The sequence below is a fragment of the Amblyomma maculatum genome, chromosome 2 (genome assembly GCF_055883805.1).
Source record: "Amblyomma maculatum isolate TAMU_Amacu chromosome 2, ASM5588380v1, whole genome shotgun sequence".
Classification (NCBI taxonomy): Eukaryota; Metazoa; Arthropoda; class Arachnida; order Ixodida; family Ixodidae; genus Amblyomma; species Amblyomma maculatum.
This window is the reverse complement of record NC_139345.1, coordinates 102,846,263-102,863,399: the sequence shown is the minus strand read 5'-3', so window position 1 is coordinate 102,863,399 and position 17,137 is coordinate 102,846,263. Positions and strand designations below refer to the sequence as shown.

The 17,137-nt window shown below is 43.4% G+C and overlaps 1 protein-coding gene across 10 annotated transcripts in view; it reads left to right on the top strand.

Moving 5' to 3' along the window:
• Nucleotides 1-17,137, top strand: part of LOC146199434 (calcitonin gene-related peptide type 1 receptor-like) — a 361,106-nt gene that overhangs the window by 318,257 nt on the left and 25,712 nt on the right. For all 10 annotated transcript variants that reach the window (XM_084594921.1, XM_084594913.1, XM_084594920.1 and 7 more), the window contains 4 exons: nucleotides 1,394-1,488; nucleotides 2,241-2,332; nucleotides 9,800-9,944; nucleotides 14,066-14,216. In XM_084594921.1, the coding sequence (XP_084451047.1) occupies nucleotides 1,394-1,488; nucleotides 2,241-2,332; nucleotides 9,800-9,944; nucleotides 14,066-14,216 (483 nt within the window). The remainder of the gene's footprint in view (nucleotides 1-1,393; nucleotides 1,489-2,240; nucleotides 2,333-9,799; nucleotides 9,945-14,065; nucleotides 14,217-17,137) is intronic.

Here is a 17,137-nt window from a genome sequence, read left to right as displayed (position 1 = left end):
TTCCAATAACAGTTGCGATTACACTGCAGATTAATGAGCGCTGGCTCGAATGTGAGACATTATTCGAGCGCACGAAAAACACACGGACGAAGGTGGACGAGACAACACGACCGCCGGCGTTCATGTTGTCTCTTCTAGCGTCGTTCGTGTATTTTTCGCGCTCTGGAATAATGTCTCACAATAGTAATAGAAACCAATTAGCGCAGCTTTCTACGTCGAGCACTGGCTCACTGATTACGTTCATTACAAATGTTCACCATCGCTGTTTGTAACATTCTTTCGTCCATTCTGGTTGTTAAGCAATTTGCTATCGAGCGAAACGATGTATTTTATTATGCATAATAGAACCGTGCGCATGAAACGATAAAACTGATGAGTGCGCCCAGAATATTTGGTTTGAAGTTTACAGTAAGCGAACACTGCTGACGAAATTCCTGACACTTTTGCTCTGTACTCCTATTTTATCAAAAGTGCAAACCTCGCACACTAAACATTTCTTTCATTACCGCCTTTAAAATAAAATAAAAAAAAAAACTTTTGGAGCTGAAAGCACCATGAACGCTACAAAGATGTAGATATATGTCTAGGCTGTCTTTGCAACCATTTGGATTGTAACATAAAAATTTCTCACGTGCATTCTCACTGTATACATACTTTTTTACAACCTATCGAGCATTGAGCAAGAAGCCGAGCTGTAAACTTCTCTGTAAGAGGTTAAATATTATTTTACAGTATTAAAGTGCCGAAAACATGGCCTAAAACACACCTTTAACGTGCAGCAATATGGCGTTTGGACTTTTTTTTTTGTTTTCGTTTGTACAGTAGTGAGATCAGTGAGATGAAAGCCCGCATTGCCCAAAACCACTTTGCATTTGTTTATTATTTTTTTGTTTGATTGCGCAAGTGGTCGGGCTTTGAACTTTGAAAGCCGTTTAAGTGTGAAGTCGCTGAGAGATCAGCTGATGCTTTTCTTATCATATACCGGGCTGTCCAAACTGCTCACATGATTGTACAGTAAGGTGATCACACCTTGTTTAACGGGAAAAGCGCTTTCACCATGCGGCCCCCTATTCGTTGTTTGGAGCTGTAGCATTTGTATCGGCATCAAGGAATTCTGAGACGTCGCACAAAGTTACCTTCTCCAAACAAATGCTTCCACGACAGTCTCCAAGCTGTAACGATGCAGGTACGTACGCACCTAAGCCGTGCGCAAGCAATTATTACTTACCTGTTTATTAACTATAGCCTTTAGTAGATTCAACAGCATATTTATTTCCAATTATTTTGATTGACATACTCGAACGATGCGAATACGCAATATAGATCTTGTCTTCAATTTTCATTACCTATAAGCAGTCGAGATTTATTTTGTGTGCTATGCGGTTATACGCAGAGATGTCGAAGAAAATTTGCTGGGACAATGGCACTTGGTTCTACAGCCAGGAGTACGGCAAAGAGTACACTTTCTACGACTGCGGCTCTCTGGAGGTGTGTAGCAGCATGCTGACTCTTCACTCGGTCCGTGATGTAGTTAGAGCAAAATAAACCATCGAAAAAGTAAACGCGTTTCACGAGAAATTTTCCGCCTTTTTTTCGTGATGTTGACTTGCAAAGTAGGATAGTTCGTCACTCAGGAGTTAAGGTTAAAATATTTTTGCTTAATATATGAGCGATACATGTTGCCAGACGTCAGAGCAGGGTTGGTTTTACACAATTTAGGCGCCAAGTAGAAGCATTCTGTCAGCCAGACACAGTGTAAACATAAGAAAAAAATACAAACGCTAACATTTTGTTAGAATTTGAAAATTGTGTTTATTTTATCTGTTTAGTTTTAACTGCACCGGCAGCTGAGAAGGCACTGAAGAAATTTTACGTCTGAAGGAGACTGCTTAGAATGTACAGTGATTCGTGGCGAAAAAAAAAAAAAAACATATACAACAGAAAACAGGTGTTTGCATTCGTATTGCTTTTTGGCATACATCTTAACAGTTAGTAGAAAGGCAAACCGAGAAACATGGCTAGTGGGTCTTCAGGTGAGTTTTTCAGCCTTATTGGCGTGACCTCACTGGCTTTAATTTCTAGTTTCTGAGGTATCAGAACAGGCTTGGAGCTTTTATTACTTGAAGATTTTTTGCCTTTAATTTTCCAGATTAATTATTAATTTGCCAGATTTGCCTTTGGTATTATATGCATCCTTCTGCTTATTTTGACGGCCGCCTACTGCACGGTGCCACACGCAGTACCACCGGTCCATGACGATTTTCTCCATCGTGCTTCACTCCCTGTCCGTCGTCGTCCTGGTGCCTGCAATTGTCATCTTCTCCGTGTACAAGTGCGTGGGTTTCAATTTTTTACTCCTATTTTCTTATATATAACACTGTGACGTGGGACGGAACCAGTGCTTACTTAGGTTCTATTATATCTTGCATTTTATAATTGACGATCATAAAATACTTCGTTCTGAGCTTGATGATTCTATGAATCAAGCACGCTAAATTCAGTCGGAGAGTAATGCTGACGCGTGTAAAGACCAAATGCCAGCTCCATACTTGCTAAATGAAACGTGTAAAACTTTTATCAACGATCTAGCTTCAGTGAAAGCATCGCTACCAAGTCACACAGGAGCTAACGGTGAAACCAAAGCTGAAACGTACGCCAAATTAGACTTGTCTCAGAAATGTATTTGTACGTGAGGAACAAAGCGCTCCTATAAGCTGCTTATTGAATTTGATTCCACGATTGCACAGAAATAGAAGATTGCTTATATTTCGTTTTAGGGACTTTGACCGACGCTGAAAGGCTGCATGGGTGCAAAGTTCATAACAGGTATTATTACGCACAAGCGCCACTTGTTAGAACATAGGTGACCGCAGTGAAAACTGATAATGCTAGGCTGCGGCACTTTTCGCAATCACTCGCTACTGACCAGCTTGGCGCACTGATAAAAGATTGTGCTATTTTAAGAGTTTTTGCAGAGATTGCGTGGGCGCACGTGCAGGGACGCACATGGAGGAAAATGGTGTCACGGAACATTCTTTGAAGACTACTTAAAAATATTGGCAGTGGCTTAGCTCGACTATGCTAGGATATAAGTAGCATTAGCTAAGGTTCAGCTGATTGTTTTTAGCTTTCCCAGCACGTTTAGCCTTCTTATGTTTGTTCTTCGTACGCTCAACTGCCAATTGCCTGACAACTACTACGGGATCCGAAGGGCTTAGCTTCTCCGCTCTTCTGCGCCGCTGAGCAGCAGTTTCGCTCTCCTCAATGGCTATACAACACTGGCAACCGCCGCGCTATATATACCTCCAGTGATACCTCTGCGCATGCGTGGCGCTCCAGCCGCGAGCTGAGGTGCGCGCAGATCGGTCCGTGTCAGATATTTCAGAGGCGTTCGCAGCGCGTTCGCGCTGGAGCGGCGGAGGCTCGCCGGTTATTGGTTGGCGGGCACCGAACAGAGGATGCCCTTCGCGCTGTTTCTGCGATCTCTCTCTTTTTGCTTTTTTTTTGCATTGGTGCTGCGTTGCATAGAGATGTGCGTACACTGAGTCAATCGACAACGAAAGGTTCATCGCCGGAATGTAGCGGCGGCAGTTTCTGTAGCTCGCCAGCCACAAACAGCATAAAAATAAATAAGTTAGAGAAGCTATGTGGGGGAGAGGTGGCGTGAGGAGCACCACGCGCAGGTCAGCGCATTATTTACGGCGAGCATTGAATAAGTGAAATGTGCTTAAAAATCCTCGTGTTGCAAACGCGCAGACGGCATCGAGCGTGTGCGAAGACGATGGATATTATTCTGGGAGAAGCTTCAAGTAGCAGTCGAAGTGTTTCGGCCGGTTTCAGCGTACGAAGTCTTGTAACAACACAGGAGCTCGCGCGCCAGAGACGCTTCATGGAAATGCGTACTTTTTCCAGCTTTTTCCAGCTTTGTCAGGGCGTGGCACTGGGCGCCTAGGCGTCTCGCTGATGCGCCTCTCGTGCGCCCCATGGAGCGGGGCCTTAAGACGTCACTCCTCTGGAATGCGCAAACCGGCGAGGCACGCGCACTGCGGCGGCGGCGGAGCGCGCGGGCAGCTATTACGAAACGGAGACGCACAGCTGGGCACGCCAGCGCCACGTCACTCCTCTGGAATGCACAGACCGGCGAGGAGCGTGCGCGGCTCCGGCGCGCCAGCTGCGTGATGTGTGACGTCACTGCTCCTTGCGCTCGCGCAGCACGTCTCTCCAGGTGCCACGTGAAACTGTTCAACCTCGGGCAGTGTAGCTAACGCTGCAAAAGAACTTTAAATGCAAAACATCGTGAAAAGGTGGCACAGAAGGATTGAAGCAGCAACAGCGCTGATCCGGGTTCCGCTTCTCGCTGCTCAACGTCTCACCTGCACTGCAAATATGAGATACGCTTCGCTTGCAGGCCAATGAAACCTGAACCCACATTGACTCATTGACTCGCTACCACGTAGCGTGTAGATTCACCAAAAAGCATCAAGTGTCAAGCTAGCTTGCAGTGAGGCGACTTGTGATCAACTTCCCAAGATTCATTGCGCAACAAGACCCTGAAAGATAAATGGCAGTGACATCAGAGGAAGATGGCTAGCAGAGACTAAGCGTCTAACGCAAAATGATTCAGTGACTAAATATATATCTCATTATTGTCATAATGGGATCTGGGCAACGTGAGAAATGATCATTCATTGTGTCCGTGCAGCAGTGAAACCATTTGATGAATATGTATGATTTAGGAGAAAGGTAGTCTCTTCGAAATCGGAACTCGCAGAATCTGTTTGGCACCAGACACGATGCATTAAAGCATTATGCTACAACATGCAGTCACAAAATTTAGATCAAAACATTCCGAGAGCACTGTTGAATCTACACTGTAGAAATGTGAAAGCCTGAGCCTTGCTGCTGCACGCGGTCCATCATGTTTGTTTTCATTATCATTATCAACTCAGTGCACCGTCATTATCACTAATTGCAGCGTCATTGTCATCGTTACTATCATCCTCACGGTAGACAAGGATAATTATGATAGGCTTTTCTCGATTCCGGGACGCCTGCTTAGAGACACTTACGAAGATAGGGACTATCAACTGGACTGGCTGCCATTGTTGATGTGTTGTCTTTCCTTGCCACCATCTTAGTGAAGTTGTGCTAAGTCGTATTCTAGTTTCGTGGTGTTGTGTTGTACGTTTCAATTGGACTTTCGCCTACAGGCTGTATATAGCTCAAAATACCATGCTTAAAAAAATCCCGGGCGTGGAATAATTGGTTAATGAACTCGGCTGTGGATCCGAGAGATGGAGGTTCGATTTCATATGGAGACAGAATTTTTATTTTTCTGATGACATCATTTGATTGACAGTTATAGTGTCCCCAGACGGACAGAGACGGCATGAGCCATTAAAGGCTTTCGCCTTAAAATCGTTTGTGGAGGCAGAATAAGAAAGGCAGATAAAAAACTCTTTAAAAACGTACAAGCATATACACAGGCCGAATCTGGTTCAAAGAGAGTGTGTGGCTATTGACACCTATACCTTTACCACTTCCTAGAAAGCGCCTCTCCGGCGCGGCACACACTTTATTTGTAACAGACTCTAGATGTAAATATAGACAGCAAACATCTTTCCACAGGAAATGTACCGAGGTCATGTTTCCCAATTTTTTTTCTTTTCTATTTTAGGTGTATACTTCGCTTCTTCGCCTTTATTGAGCTTGCAAGGGCCAGGAACCGTTACAGTGGCGAAGTTGAGCAGTGTGGTGAAACGATAAAATGCTTACGGAGAATATGATCACACGATACCTAAAATCATAGCTAACATGAGATATATAAAAACGGTCTAGACGGAACCCTTTACTTCTTACTTCTGCCTTTCCAACCATTGCCGAGGCAAAAGACAGGTTCCAATAACACCAGCAAAAGCTGCAGCCGCACATTAGCTTCTGTTACCCTGCTATCTCTATATCAGGTAGCCAATTCTTTTTTGTAGTCAGCTGAACGCTCATGTCTTGTGCTTTTTCCGGCCCTCCTTGTTTGTTATTCGAGATCGCAGCAATCGATCAACGTCGAGCTGGCGTTTCCTGGTGCTGCTAAATTCTTTTAAAGGAAAAGAAAAGCGCAGTATTGGGACACTCGTTCTGTGACACCTGACCTCACCGTAAGCGAATTCAGAAAGGCGGAAGTGAAATATAATAATAATAGCATCCGTCCAATAATATTGCCATAGCAGAACTTCATAAACTAATTACTAAAGCCCGTCGGTATTCTAAGCACCTTCTACACGAACGTTGGACAGACTGATGTTCTCAAATAAGTACTCCGATCGGAAACCGCCACCTATGGCGGGTGTTTCATTCAATGAAACGAAAACGCTCAGTTAAAGACTACGCGGAAAGTATTCGAATAGCCCTGCGTCTTTCACCGCAAGAATTTGCCAAGCAAGCAGCTCTTCAGTTCTTCCCCAATTATGACTGCCAACCTGCACCGGTTCCACTCAGTCTCACCAACCATCACCCAGAAGATAAGATCACGAGCACTTTCACCATGGCTGAGCTGATCGCTGCGATTGAAGACATCCGCCCAAACACCACACCCAGTCATGAGGGTGTACCTTATATACTATTCCGCAATCTAGAAGGGGAATCATTGACCTCACTTCTCAGAATTTTAAATGAAATCTCGATTTCCAGTGAAATGCCACCAGATTGGAAACATTCCGTAGTAATTCTTATACCAAAGCCCGGAAAACTGCTCACAACTCTTGGTGCTCTACGCCCGATTTCTCTTACCCCAACTATCTGTAAACTATACAAAAGTTACTTGCCAATCGAATATCCTGGTGGCTTGACCATCATCACAAATATTCGTCTTCACAGATTGGCTTTCGGCCTGGGTACGAATCTGAAGATGGTCTTCAACTTTTTCCCAATGAACTAATATATTGTTCATCTCACAGTCGTCTCGTCCGCACAGTCGTCGCAACAAATATCACGAAAGCCTAGGACAACATCCTCCACACAGCAATCCTCAATACTATGTCATCACTTGGAATGCCCTTACAGCTTTGTCGTGCAATTCACGCGTTCCTCTCCCACCGAACGTTTGCTATCCGTGTAAATAAATGGAAAACCAACAGGACATTTCATTTCTAATCGTGGAGCACCTCAAGGCTCATTTTTAGCCCCAACTCTGTTTAATATTGCATTTATTCCTCTCATACATGCACTTGCCTCAATTCCTAATATTAAAGTGCTAGCCTACACAGATGACATTACTATGTGGTCTACAAACCGCTCAGTCCAGGTGCAGTAAGACTCCTTGCAAAATGCCATAAATCTCTTTGAAAAATTTCTCAACAACACAGGCCTATCCCTCAACCTCGTCAAAACATGCTATGTCCACGTGGGCAATAAGTCCGGCCGCAAAACTTTCAAAGCTAATCCGTTCGCGTTGACAATTGACAATACACCCCTCCCTGAAGTGGAATATACCAAGGTGTTGGACCTCCTTGTACATTCTTTAGGAAAAGGCACAGTTTGGTTATCAGATCTGCGCAAAAGTGCCATGACCACACCTAGACTAATTCGAAGAATAGCAAATTGTTCTGGTGGCGCCCGATCAGATACCGCTCGCCGACTTGTTTGTGTTGTCTTTCAACCGCGGCTTCTATACCAGGCACAGTTTCAGAAACTTACAAAACGGCAATGGTCCACACTCGAGACACTCAACCACGAGGCCATGCGAGTCGTTACAGGACTGCCTCGATCAAATCCTATCCGTCTACTCCAGGCGTACGCCCACCTTAACACGCTGGCAGATTTGCCTGCCCAAAGACAGACAAACAGAGCAAGAAAAGCTTCCCTTCGTCCTGAATTAAAGAACCAGCCACCTCCATGGAACTACTACCACCTTGCTTCTAATAAGCCTCTACTCATCAAGAAGTCGCAGCTCTCATCATCATTCCCAATAACTTCTTGCGCAACACCTGATGACTGTATTATTTACACAGATGCAGCGGTAACCCTAACAGGTGGCTCAGTTGTTTTTATAAGCTCAACTCAATCTCACCTGATCACCACTCGAACTTACCTTACCGATGTCAAATCAACTCTTGCCTTCGAACTGCAAGCTATCCTTAACGCCATAATAGCGTTACCTGCCGACCCTACGTTTAAACAAGTGCACATAATGACTGACTCCAAAGAAGCCCTAAAACAATTAAAGAAAGTCCATGGCACTCTTAAGGTCGCACAGACTATACATGCTGCTTGTCACCGTTACCCAGTGACTATAATCATTGACTTGGTTCAAGACAACAGAAATTCGAATACCATAGCAGCAGATGTGCTTCCTCATGCAGCAGATGTGTCGCAGCCTACCACCGCATCCACTTGTGACCCAATTAACATCATCAGCATCCCTCAGGCAGCGTACCCGTGCTCTAATTCCCCCGTGTACGTAACCCCTTCCCCCCAATCTAACAAGGATGGAGGAGGTATCTCTGAGACGGCTAGGAGCAGGAGTGGCCCTTACATCCGCCATTCGACACCAGTGGCAAAGTCCTACAATTCCAGTCCCCGACAATTATGCCCCCACTGCGAAGAACCCGCTTGTGACACCACTGTCCGGCATCTAATATGGACATGCCCAGGAACTTCGCATATACGTAAGGCCATTTTACAAAAAGCTGGACTTTCACCGACTAATGACTCTCAATTCCACTTATGGATAACAAACGACATTTATGCACGCAGCTTATGTAACTCACCACCACCTTTTATGCCGTGTGGCAAACTCAGCGCCATAAATAAATAAATTGTTGCGGCGCGCGTCTTTCTCTCTCTCTTCCTTTTCTCTCTTCCCTATTTTCTCTTCTGTCTGCACTATGCAGCGGAGGTGGCTCAGCTACAGAGCCAGTAGCAGGCCAGTGCATTTTCTTTTCCTTCTTCCTACAGCCACAACAACAACATTGCACAGCACACGGAAGCCTCTTCCTTTCGCCTGCATCGAAACGCAGCCGCCGAGGTCGGGTTCGAACCCGGGTACTCCGGCACAGTAGTCGGGCGTCTTACCACTGCACCACCCCGGCGGTGCAACCGCACCGTAAAGGAAGGGAGGAAGGTGGGAGTGAAAGTAATAAGAGGGAAAGAGGAGTGAGACAAATACGGCGACCATTTACTATCTATTAGTTTTGTAGGCAATAAGGAGAATTAGTTGCCTTTTTGACAAAAAAAAAATAGCAAGCAACAGGGGTTCAGTAACTATTGGTTTAAAATCCACAGCCTGAAGCAGTAGTTGACAAGCAACGACTTACGAAATGTGAGAGTTGTGGAGTTACAAATACTACCGTGAATAAGGGGCAAGTATCAGCTATGTCAAAATATAAGTTTAGGGAAACTATGCATGACATTATGCCACAATTTAGCACCGGTGTGCCCATTTATACGGCGTCTGTTTTAGCAATGAACATCCAGACTCTAAATGTGTGCGCTATAGGTGCTGGTTGAGCGTCATTCGTTAGAAGACTGCGCGGAGTCTATCCGGTGTCTCCGATCAATAAAGCAAACTGCTCTTTTCCTCTTCAATATGATCGGATTACTATTACGACCCTTTGTTACGATATAGTCAATTTTCTTGCACACTTTAGTGACATGCAACTTTTATGCTCTATTTTTTATTATCTCTTGCTTACTCTCTTTGAATTGGTTTCAAGATAACTGCGAAAGGCTTGAAAGTGGATTCTGCGATTCTGGGAGCTTGCGCTGCGAATGCTTGATGCGAACCTTTCGTCGCATACGTGTGCAGGCAGCTTCAAGTGCATCGTATCTCTTTACACAAGAACTTCTGTATGGCCATGGTACTGTACGACATCAGTGTCATCTTGGTCGACTCCGTGTTCATCTTGGACCACGTCAACGAAGAGAAAAACATACGTGTCAACCAGAATCCGGTAAGGAGGTTTGTTTTTCAGCCATTTCATATAGTGCTGCTGACGTGCTTATCGAAAACGAGGAAGCACTTGTTGCGAACATTTCACTCAAGTTTATTTTAATTGCGAGCAATTGTTGTGATCAGTGCAGCTGCATTGACCATTGGGGGCTCACGGACAATTGGAGGGCGTTATCCAAGGAGATAGTGGTGTGTAGATACAGCTGGGGACAGTGTAAAGCTCTATCATAAATGTTCCTATGCCTCCAATGTGGAGAAAGTATAAAAAGAGAGCAATTCATTCTGTCGCTGAGGATGGAACCCGTTTATATATCTTTTACACAAGGTTAGTTCAGGGCAAAGCAGAAAATGAAAAGAATGTTGTGCAGGCATGTACTTCATATTTAAGCACCAAAGCTGTAAGACAAGCGCGCACACGCAGTTTTCGTTACCTTGATCGTTTCCACCTTGCCAAATAAATTTCGCTTTTTTTATGAGACACTCTGGTAGATTTTACTGATGTGCTAACGGATCACACAAGCAGTAAATGCTTCTTCTGATTTGTAGTGGGTGTTATCTTTCTCGCTTCTCTGAAACGTTGAGTGACAAAATGAACCGCGGTTCAGAACAAAGATTCAAAACAACTGTGTACTCAATGCTTATTTAGAGATATTTCACCTTTTTTGTAACTGCTCTATTGTATAGGGAAACATAAACTTTTGCCAGGAAAACAACATCTCGCCATCCACGGATGCACTTGCATCAACAGCGCGACACAATCAGGAAAAGAAGTAGAGATAGGACAGCGCGCCAAACTTTCAACTTTATTTCAAGAAATTGAAACCCATACTTACATACACACCCGGTTTAAATTTTTTGACCTTTTACCTGGCGTGTAGATATAAGTGCGGATTTCAGTTTCTCTAAATAAAATTTAAAGTTCAACGCTTTGTCCCATCTCAATCGTTTTTCCTGATTTTGGTCACGCTGGTGATACATATGGATTGCAACCAACTAGCACGGCAAAATGTGTTACGGGATACATGCCTAAATTCGTCAGGTACTTTATTATGCTGTAGGATCAATGTGGGCTTTTCCGTTCACTTGACTTTTTTGAGCTGAAAATGAAAACAAAAATTCTAAAACTCCTAAACCGGCGCTCGACTTCTCATGCCTTCATAAAGAAACAGGCATTGCACGCATTCTTTATGTTCCGGACGAAAGCTCCATGGTGAGAATTCTTTCAAACGCCCTCATGGGAGCATCCTAAAAATGCTTTCATGCGTTATAAATTATAGGTGCGGCCATACACGCCACTTGCATCCTGTTCATTGATTAAATTTACCGTTTTCACTGAACGTCCGAATACAGCACACCATTCCCCACCCGTGCCACGTTGCTTCCGTGCTTAAGTTCCATAACACGCTGATAGCGTATACGCAGCACCCATCAGGCGCGAACAACCGGCTGTGGGATGTAAATCAAGAATGAATAGGAAAGAGACATAGTGCATTTATATTATGTCCAACTCCACAAAAATATATGGCAGATGCCTTTTGCGCTATTGTGTTGAATATGGAAACGTTTATCTTGTGTCGCAACCTACCGAGTAATCTCAACAAATCTGGAAACAAGATAGCACAGGCTAAGTTTCATTACTGCATGCTTATATTCATGAATTCAAAGCTTAACAAACGTAGCCAAAGGCCCAGAAATGTGGCGCAACAAACACAAACACAAGCGAAGAGACACAACACACGTGTGTGTGTGTTTGTTGCGCCACATTTCTGTGTATCATGCAGCACCAACTAGCCCCTCAAGCCGTTATTTTGAGGTAGCCAAAGGGGTAGTATACAGTGAATGAACGCTCAGTACACAGTTTTGACAAAAGCTTTCGGTTCTGCAAACACAGAAAAGAGTCGGAAATAACTTCCTCTTTGAAGACTTTCTGACGGCACGTTTTTATTTTCAAAACGCAGTGATAGAGGAGAGAGGGGGGGGGGGGATAGGAACAGCCAAAGTTTACAAGTCGTGCATCACTTGAACTTGCCTACCGAAGCATTTTCGAGGGCCGCAACATTGGACCCACTATCACCGTGAGCACCCACGTTTGTTTATAACGTGATTACCGCGTATGTATGCTCACTCCAGGAGCATGAGCCTGGGAAAGGGCCCTGCGTTTTCTGGAGGGTCGTGACATTAGCAAATTGTGATACGGGCAGCATTTGGATCAAATAGTGGACGCGTTTGGCGCATCTTCACGGAAGCTTTTTCGGCCATAAATCTAAAAGGGAAAAAAAAAAAAGCTGGACAGGTTACATGCTTCCAGACGGACGATAAGGAGAAATTTTGCCGATGAAGGATTGGTGTGCTGTCTTCTTATGGCCATATCGGCTTTCATCTGGATCCCGTCGTCATCCTACGTGGTCTGGGGGTACCATAATAAAGATAGCAAGAGTGCCGCGACTCTGAGCCGCAATGGGATCGCAATCATAGGCTACACCTCGGATGCCATGGTGCACTTTAGGCAAGAGGCTAACTGAACGATTATTTGATCACGCCGTTGATATCCTTCTCTTTGAGCATTTGCTTTCTTTAGGCCAGGGGATTCCTTGGCGAGAAAGGCCTAGTTTGCGGGGCATTTGCGGAGCTTGCGCATGTTCTTATGCTTTGGTTCCTGTAAGATATGACGATGGTGCAAGGCGACTGTTAAAAAGTGCTGAGTTAATATTCTTTTTTTTTTTTCATTTAGACAACTTAGCTACGCCAGGTTCTCAAGCATTTTGCCGATAGCACTTTGGAAAAGTGTGGCATACACAGGATGTAACGGTTAAGGTGGTTTGTTGTAAAAAATGTGTACTTGTCATAAAGATTTCAGGGCTTAAATGCTATCTTCTGTGGTATTTCTTATCTACATACAAAGCCCGCACCTTCTATAGGCATGCGTTTCTGTAGTATGGTTTTGTACTCTCGAGCTTTGCTTGGAAAGAGGAGATACGCTGCTTTTGGGAGCAGAATGTGAACATATCCTATGCTTTTATGTTCAGTAAAAAATATTTCTGATTAGTGCACTAACTTTATAAACAAGCAAATGTTGCAGCGTGAACTCCTATGCATAATCTTGATGTTGTGGAATTATATTCACATCTAATAGTTTTCAAGAATCGATAAAGTCAGAGACTTCTTTATTGTAGCGTAGTTTTAGCAATATATAATCTCATCCTTGGCCAAAACTTGCACACGTAACAAAACGCAGTGTCAATTTTATTGTATTTAAGAAAAACTCATAACAACAGCGCAATAGACGGGGAATAGAAGAGCGGACGACAACACAGACCGCTGACTCACAACTGAAACGTTTATTAGCCACCAGCCAGTATAAATACTGCCCTGGTGGCCAGAAATGAAATAGGCACGCTTGATTTGCGTGAGATTTAAAACGCCAGTACATTAGGCACGTGTCAACAAGCAAGTGTCATACTTGGGAAAAACTCTGTCAGCATTAGAGCAGGCACACGTTAATAATCACAATCAAAATAACTATATTTTAATCTCACGCAAGTCAAGTGTGCCTGTTTCCTTTCTGGCCACCAGGGCAGTATTTATACTGGCTGGTGGTTAATAAACGTTTCAATTGTGAGTCAGCGCTCTGCGTTGTCGTCCGCTCTTCTAAGTCCCGTCAGTCGCGCTGTTGTTATGGATCATCGTGCACATGAAGTCACCCAACAACTGGTATTAAGAAAAACAAAACTGCTTTAGAAAAAAATTCGAGAAATCTTCTGGCCCCTTCGAGCTCTATTTCCTCCAAAACAAATGTGTATGTGTTGCTGTCTATTTATGGTATCAATAAGTAAGACACTCTAAATGGTGAATGATAAGAAAAGTGCCCCAGAGACAGGCACTTTTCTTATCGTTCTTATCTTATCATTCTTATCTTAACGACAAATTATCATGCATCTCATACTTTTTTTCTTATTTGCACTGCTTGATTTCAAATGCGCTGAGGAGAGAAGGGTGTGTTGGTTAATAAAAAGGCAGTCATCTTAGAACTGGCACTCGTACTGGTGAAGAAACACAAACGTTCCTGTATTTTTAGCTGGTTGCTGAGTGCCATTACCTCGCGGCTGCTTATCTCTCACGCAGAACCTGTGCAAGATTTTGTACACCTTCTCTCGGTATTTCCGGCTGTGTCAATACGCCTGGATGTTCTGCGAGGGCTTCTACTTGCACAAGCTGATCGCATCGGCTTTCGCCGAGCAGAAATCTCTGCTCGTCTTCTACATCGTCGGATGGGGTAAGACAATTAGGAGACGTCTTGACAGGGCACCTCATTTCTTTTTTTTTTCTTTCCCCTCGACCGTCGCGCTTCCACAGAAATCGATGCAGCAGGCCTATACATTTGTGTATACCATATATATAGAACAAAAAGAAACGGTTGAATCAAAGTTACTGAGTTCTTAGATTTGATAAAAGGTAAAACCCGGCATATTTGTCGACACCGTTTGATTGAAAGAATCACGATGAGATGTGAGTGTCGTAAGGCTTTACGCAGTTAAAATTGGTTAAAATAGAAATTATATTACAAGGTTTCAACGAGACTGAAATGTAGTTTTGACATATGACATCGTAAACTAAATTAATTTGTATGAAAGAAATTGCAGTAATAACATGGCAATCCAATCTGCGATTTTTACACGCTACGAAGACCTCTAGGCCATTAATTTAGTATTGGTCAAAAGTCCTGAAGCCAAAGGGTTTTTGCTGGGTAGCAAATTGCAGCCGCTCCGGCGCCACTAAATGCTTAATTTCATTCAAAATGCTTGGAAATGATTTACTATCACAACGAGAAACTGTATCATAGCATTTCACGGCCTTTTAGTATTTAATGACGCCGCGACGGCTTCATTTGACTGCTGAGATGAAAATACTTCGGCTTCAAGACTTTCAGGGCGAAAGCCTTTAATGGCTCATGCTGTCATAGACAAAATGTGTCCCGCTTTTGCGGCGGCTCTGTTTGGCCGAAGCGGAATGACGTCATAGAGGTCTCGACCAATTACAGAGCACCCCCACAGTATGCGCGAATGCGAGCCTTATGTGGCCAAGTGGTATTAATTGATCAGTTACTAATTAATGAATAATTGATTATTACTCAAATATGAATAGCAAAGTAATTCATTAATTACCTATTTAATGCCTGAATAATAAATAATAATGACTTCTATTCAATTACCTAGCTAAGGACTAATTAAATAATTATTATGTAGTGCCAGAATGCACTACATGCCAGAATGCACAGAATGCCAGAATGCGTAGCAGAATGCGGCACTCAGGCTTTCTTCTTTCACTACTTTAGTCGCTAAAGTCCCTAGCATTTTTTTTTTTTTACCAAGGGTGTACATTCGATCCATTTTCCTAATGGAACGTTGGTGTGTTTCGTGGCTAAGGACAAAATATCAAAAAAAAAAAGAAATGTCAATGTCTTTGAAGAGATGAAAAGAATCCCGAGCCGTTCAAGGTATCGCGTCGTACTCCTAAAGCGGAATTTGTATTGGAATTATGCATTGTCCTTGGGTAAGTGACGGTGATCGACTACTAAGAAATGTACAGCGCCCTTAAGAACAGTCATTGCTGATTAAGATGCAATGCGCTATGTTAACCGTGAGGAAGTGAAGATAAGTAGTAAGTTGTTTCCTGGAAAGATAACAATAGCATTGAGCTTCATCTCAGCAGTGGGTGAAGTGTTCTACAAAGGCCAATATTCCCTGCTGCTCATTTTTTAAGGCGAAAGCCTTACTAGGCTATGTCGGCAAGGTCGTGTCCGCAAAACCTGTCCGCAGCCATTGTGTCGTTCTTTGAAGAGTTATGATCGAACGAATGGCTGTGGTCGATAGAGGGTGGTATGAGGATGCTGCAGAGAAAACGCTATGTCGATAGGATTAGTAATTAATTAATTAGAGAAAAAATGTGAAAGTAAAATTAAACATACGTCAACATTACCCATATGACTAATGTCGACGTTGAATGAATGTGACCACACGGCAACCGGAAGTAGATGTGCTTCCGACTTAATAATTCATTGCCAGGAAAGGAAAGGCGCAGTATCCGGAAGTGGATGTGCTTCCGACTTAATAATTCATTGCCAGGAAAGGAAAGGCGCAGTATCTGTCACACTTTCTGTGGACACCTGTACCGCACCGTAAGAGAAAAGAGGACGGTGAGAGAGAGTGGGAAGAGAGAAAGTGGTGCTATAGTCAGGACTGCGGAGTAATTTCGACCACCTGGGGATTTTAAACGTGAACTGACATCGCAAAACACTCGAACGCCTCTTCGTTTTGCATCTGTCGAAACGCAGCCGCCGGCGGTTGGGACAACGAAAGGAATTCTCCACTGTGCGGCGCCAGCCCCGGCCTTCACAAATCTATTCAAGCCCCTTATTTGTTGCTGCACGCGGTACATCGCACGCCCCGTGCGATGTACCGTGTGCAGCAGCAAATAACATTCAGGCTTTTGTATTTCTCCAGTGTAGATTCTGCAGTGCTTTCGTATTTCTATTTTTATTGTTCTTTGTACTCCGGCAATGTTGATGGGACAATAGATAAAAGTTGTAGTAGTACTGTATATAAAAACAAATAAATAAATCCTGGTCTTGTTTTTTTTTTCTGAGCCGTGCAATTCGTACTCTATTTTCTATAAAGTAAATTACTGCAAGACGAATTTAGACCGAGAGGAATGATAGGAAAGGATTGATACGCCCGCGATATTACTAGTTTTACACTCTTCTTCCATTTCCACACTTTCCTTTTTTATTGTGATAAATGTTCTCTAGAATAATTAAGAGAAGATTAACACACTAATGCACCTTGTCAATAGTAAGTGCTGCTCAATGGATTTTAATTTGCACATGAGAAATGCATTGAGACAAAAAGCAAGTCTTCCAGCTCTCAGTCTGACTCAAGTTTTATTTGAATGAGACTGAGAGATATTTGGATTCAACCTAATATGTGGTATATATCGTGCATGGTAGAAATGTTTACTGAAGTCCCGGAGAAAGAGTTCCTTGTTTCTAGCACTTAATAAAAAGTACATAGGTCGGTAGCATGAAATCATCAATCTGTTTGTCTTTGTCCGCGAATAAATGTTGTGTAAGCATTATGATAAAATGTAGCTTACATGCATAACCTTAAATGACATGAAATATTTCTGAACACGAGGTAT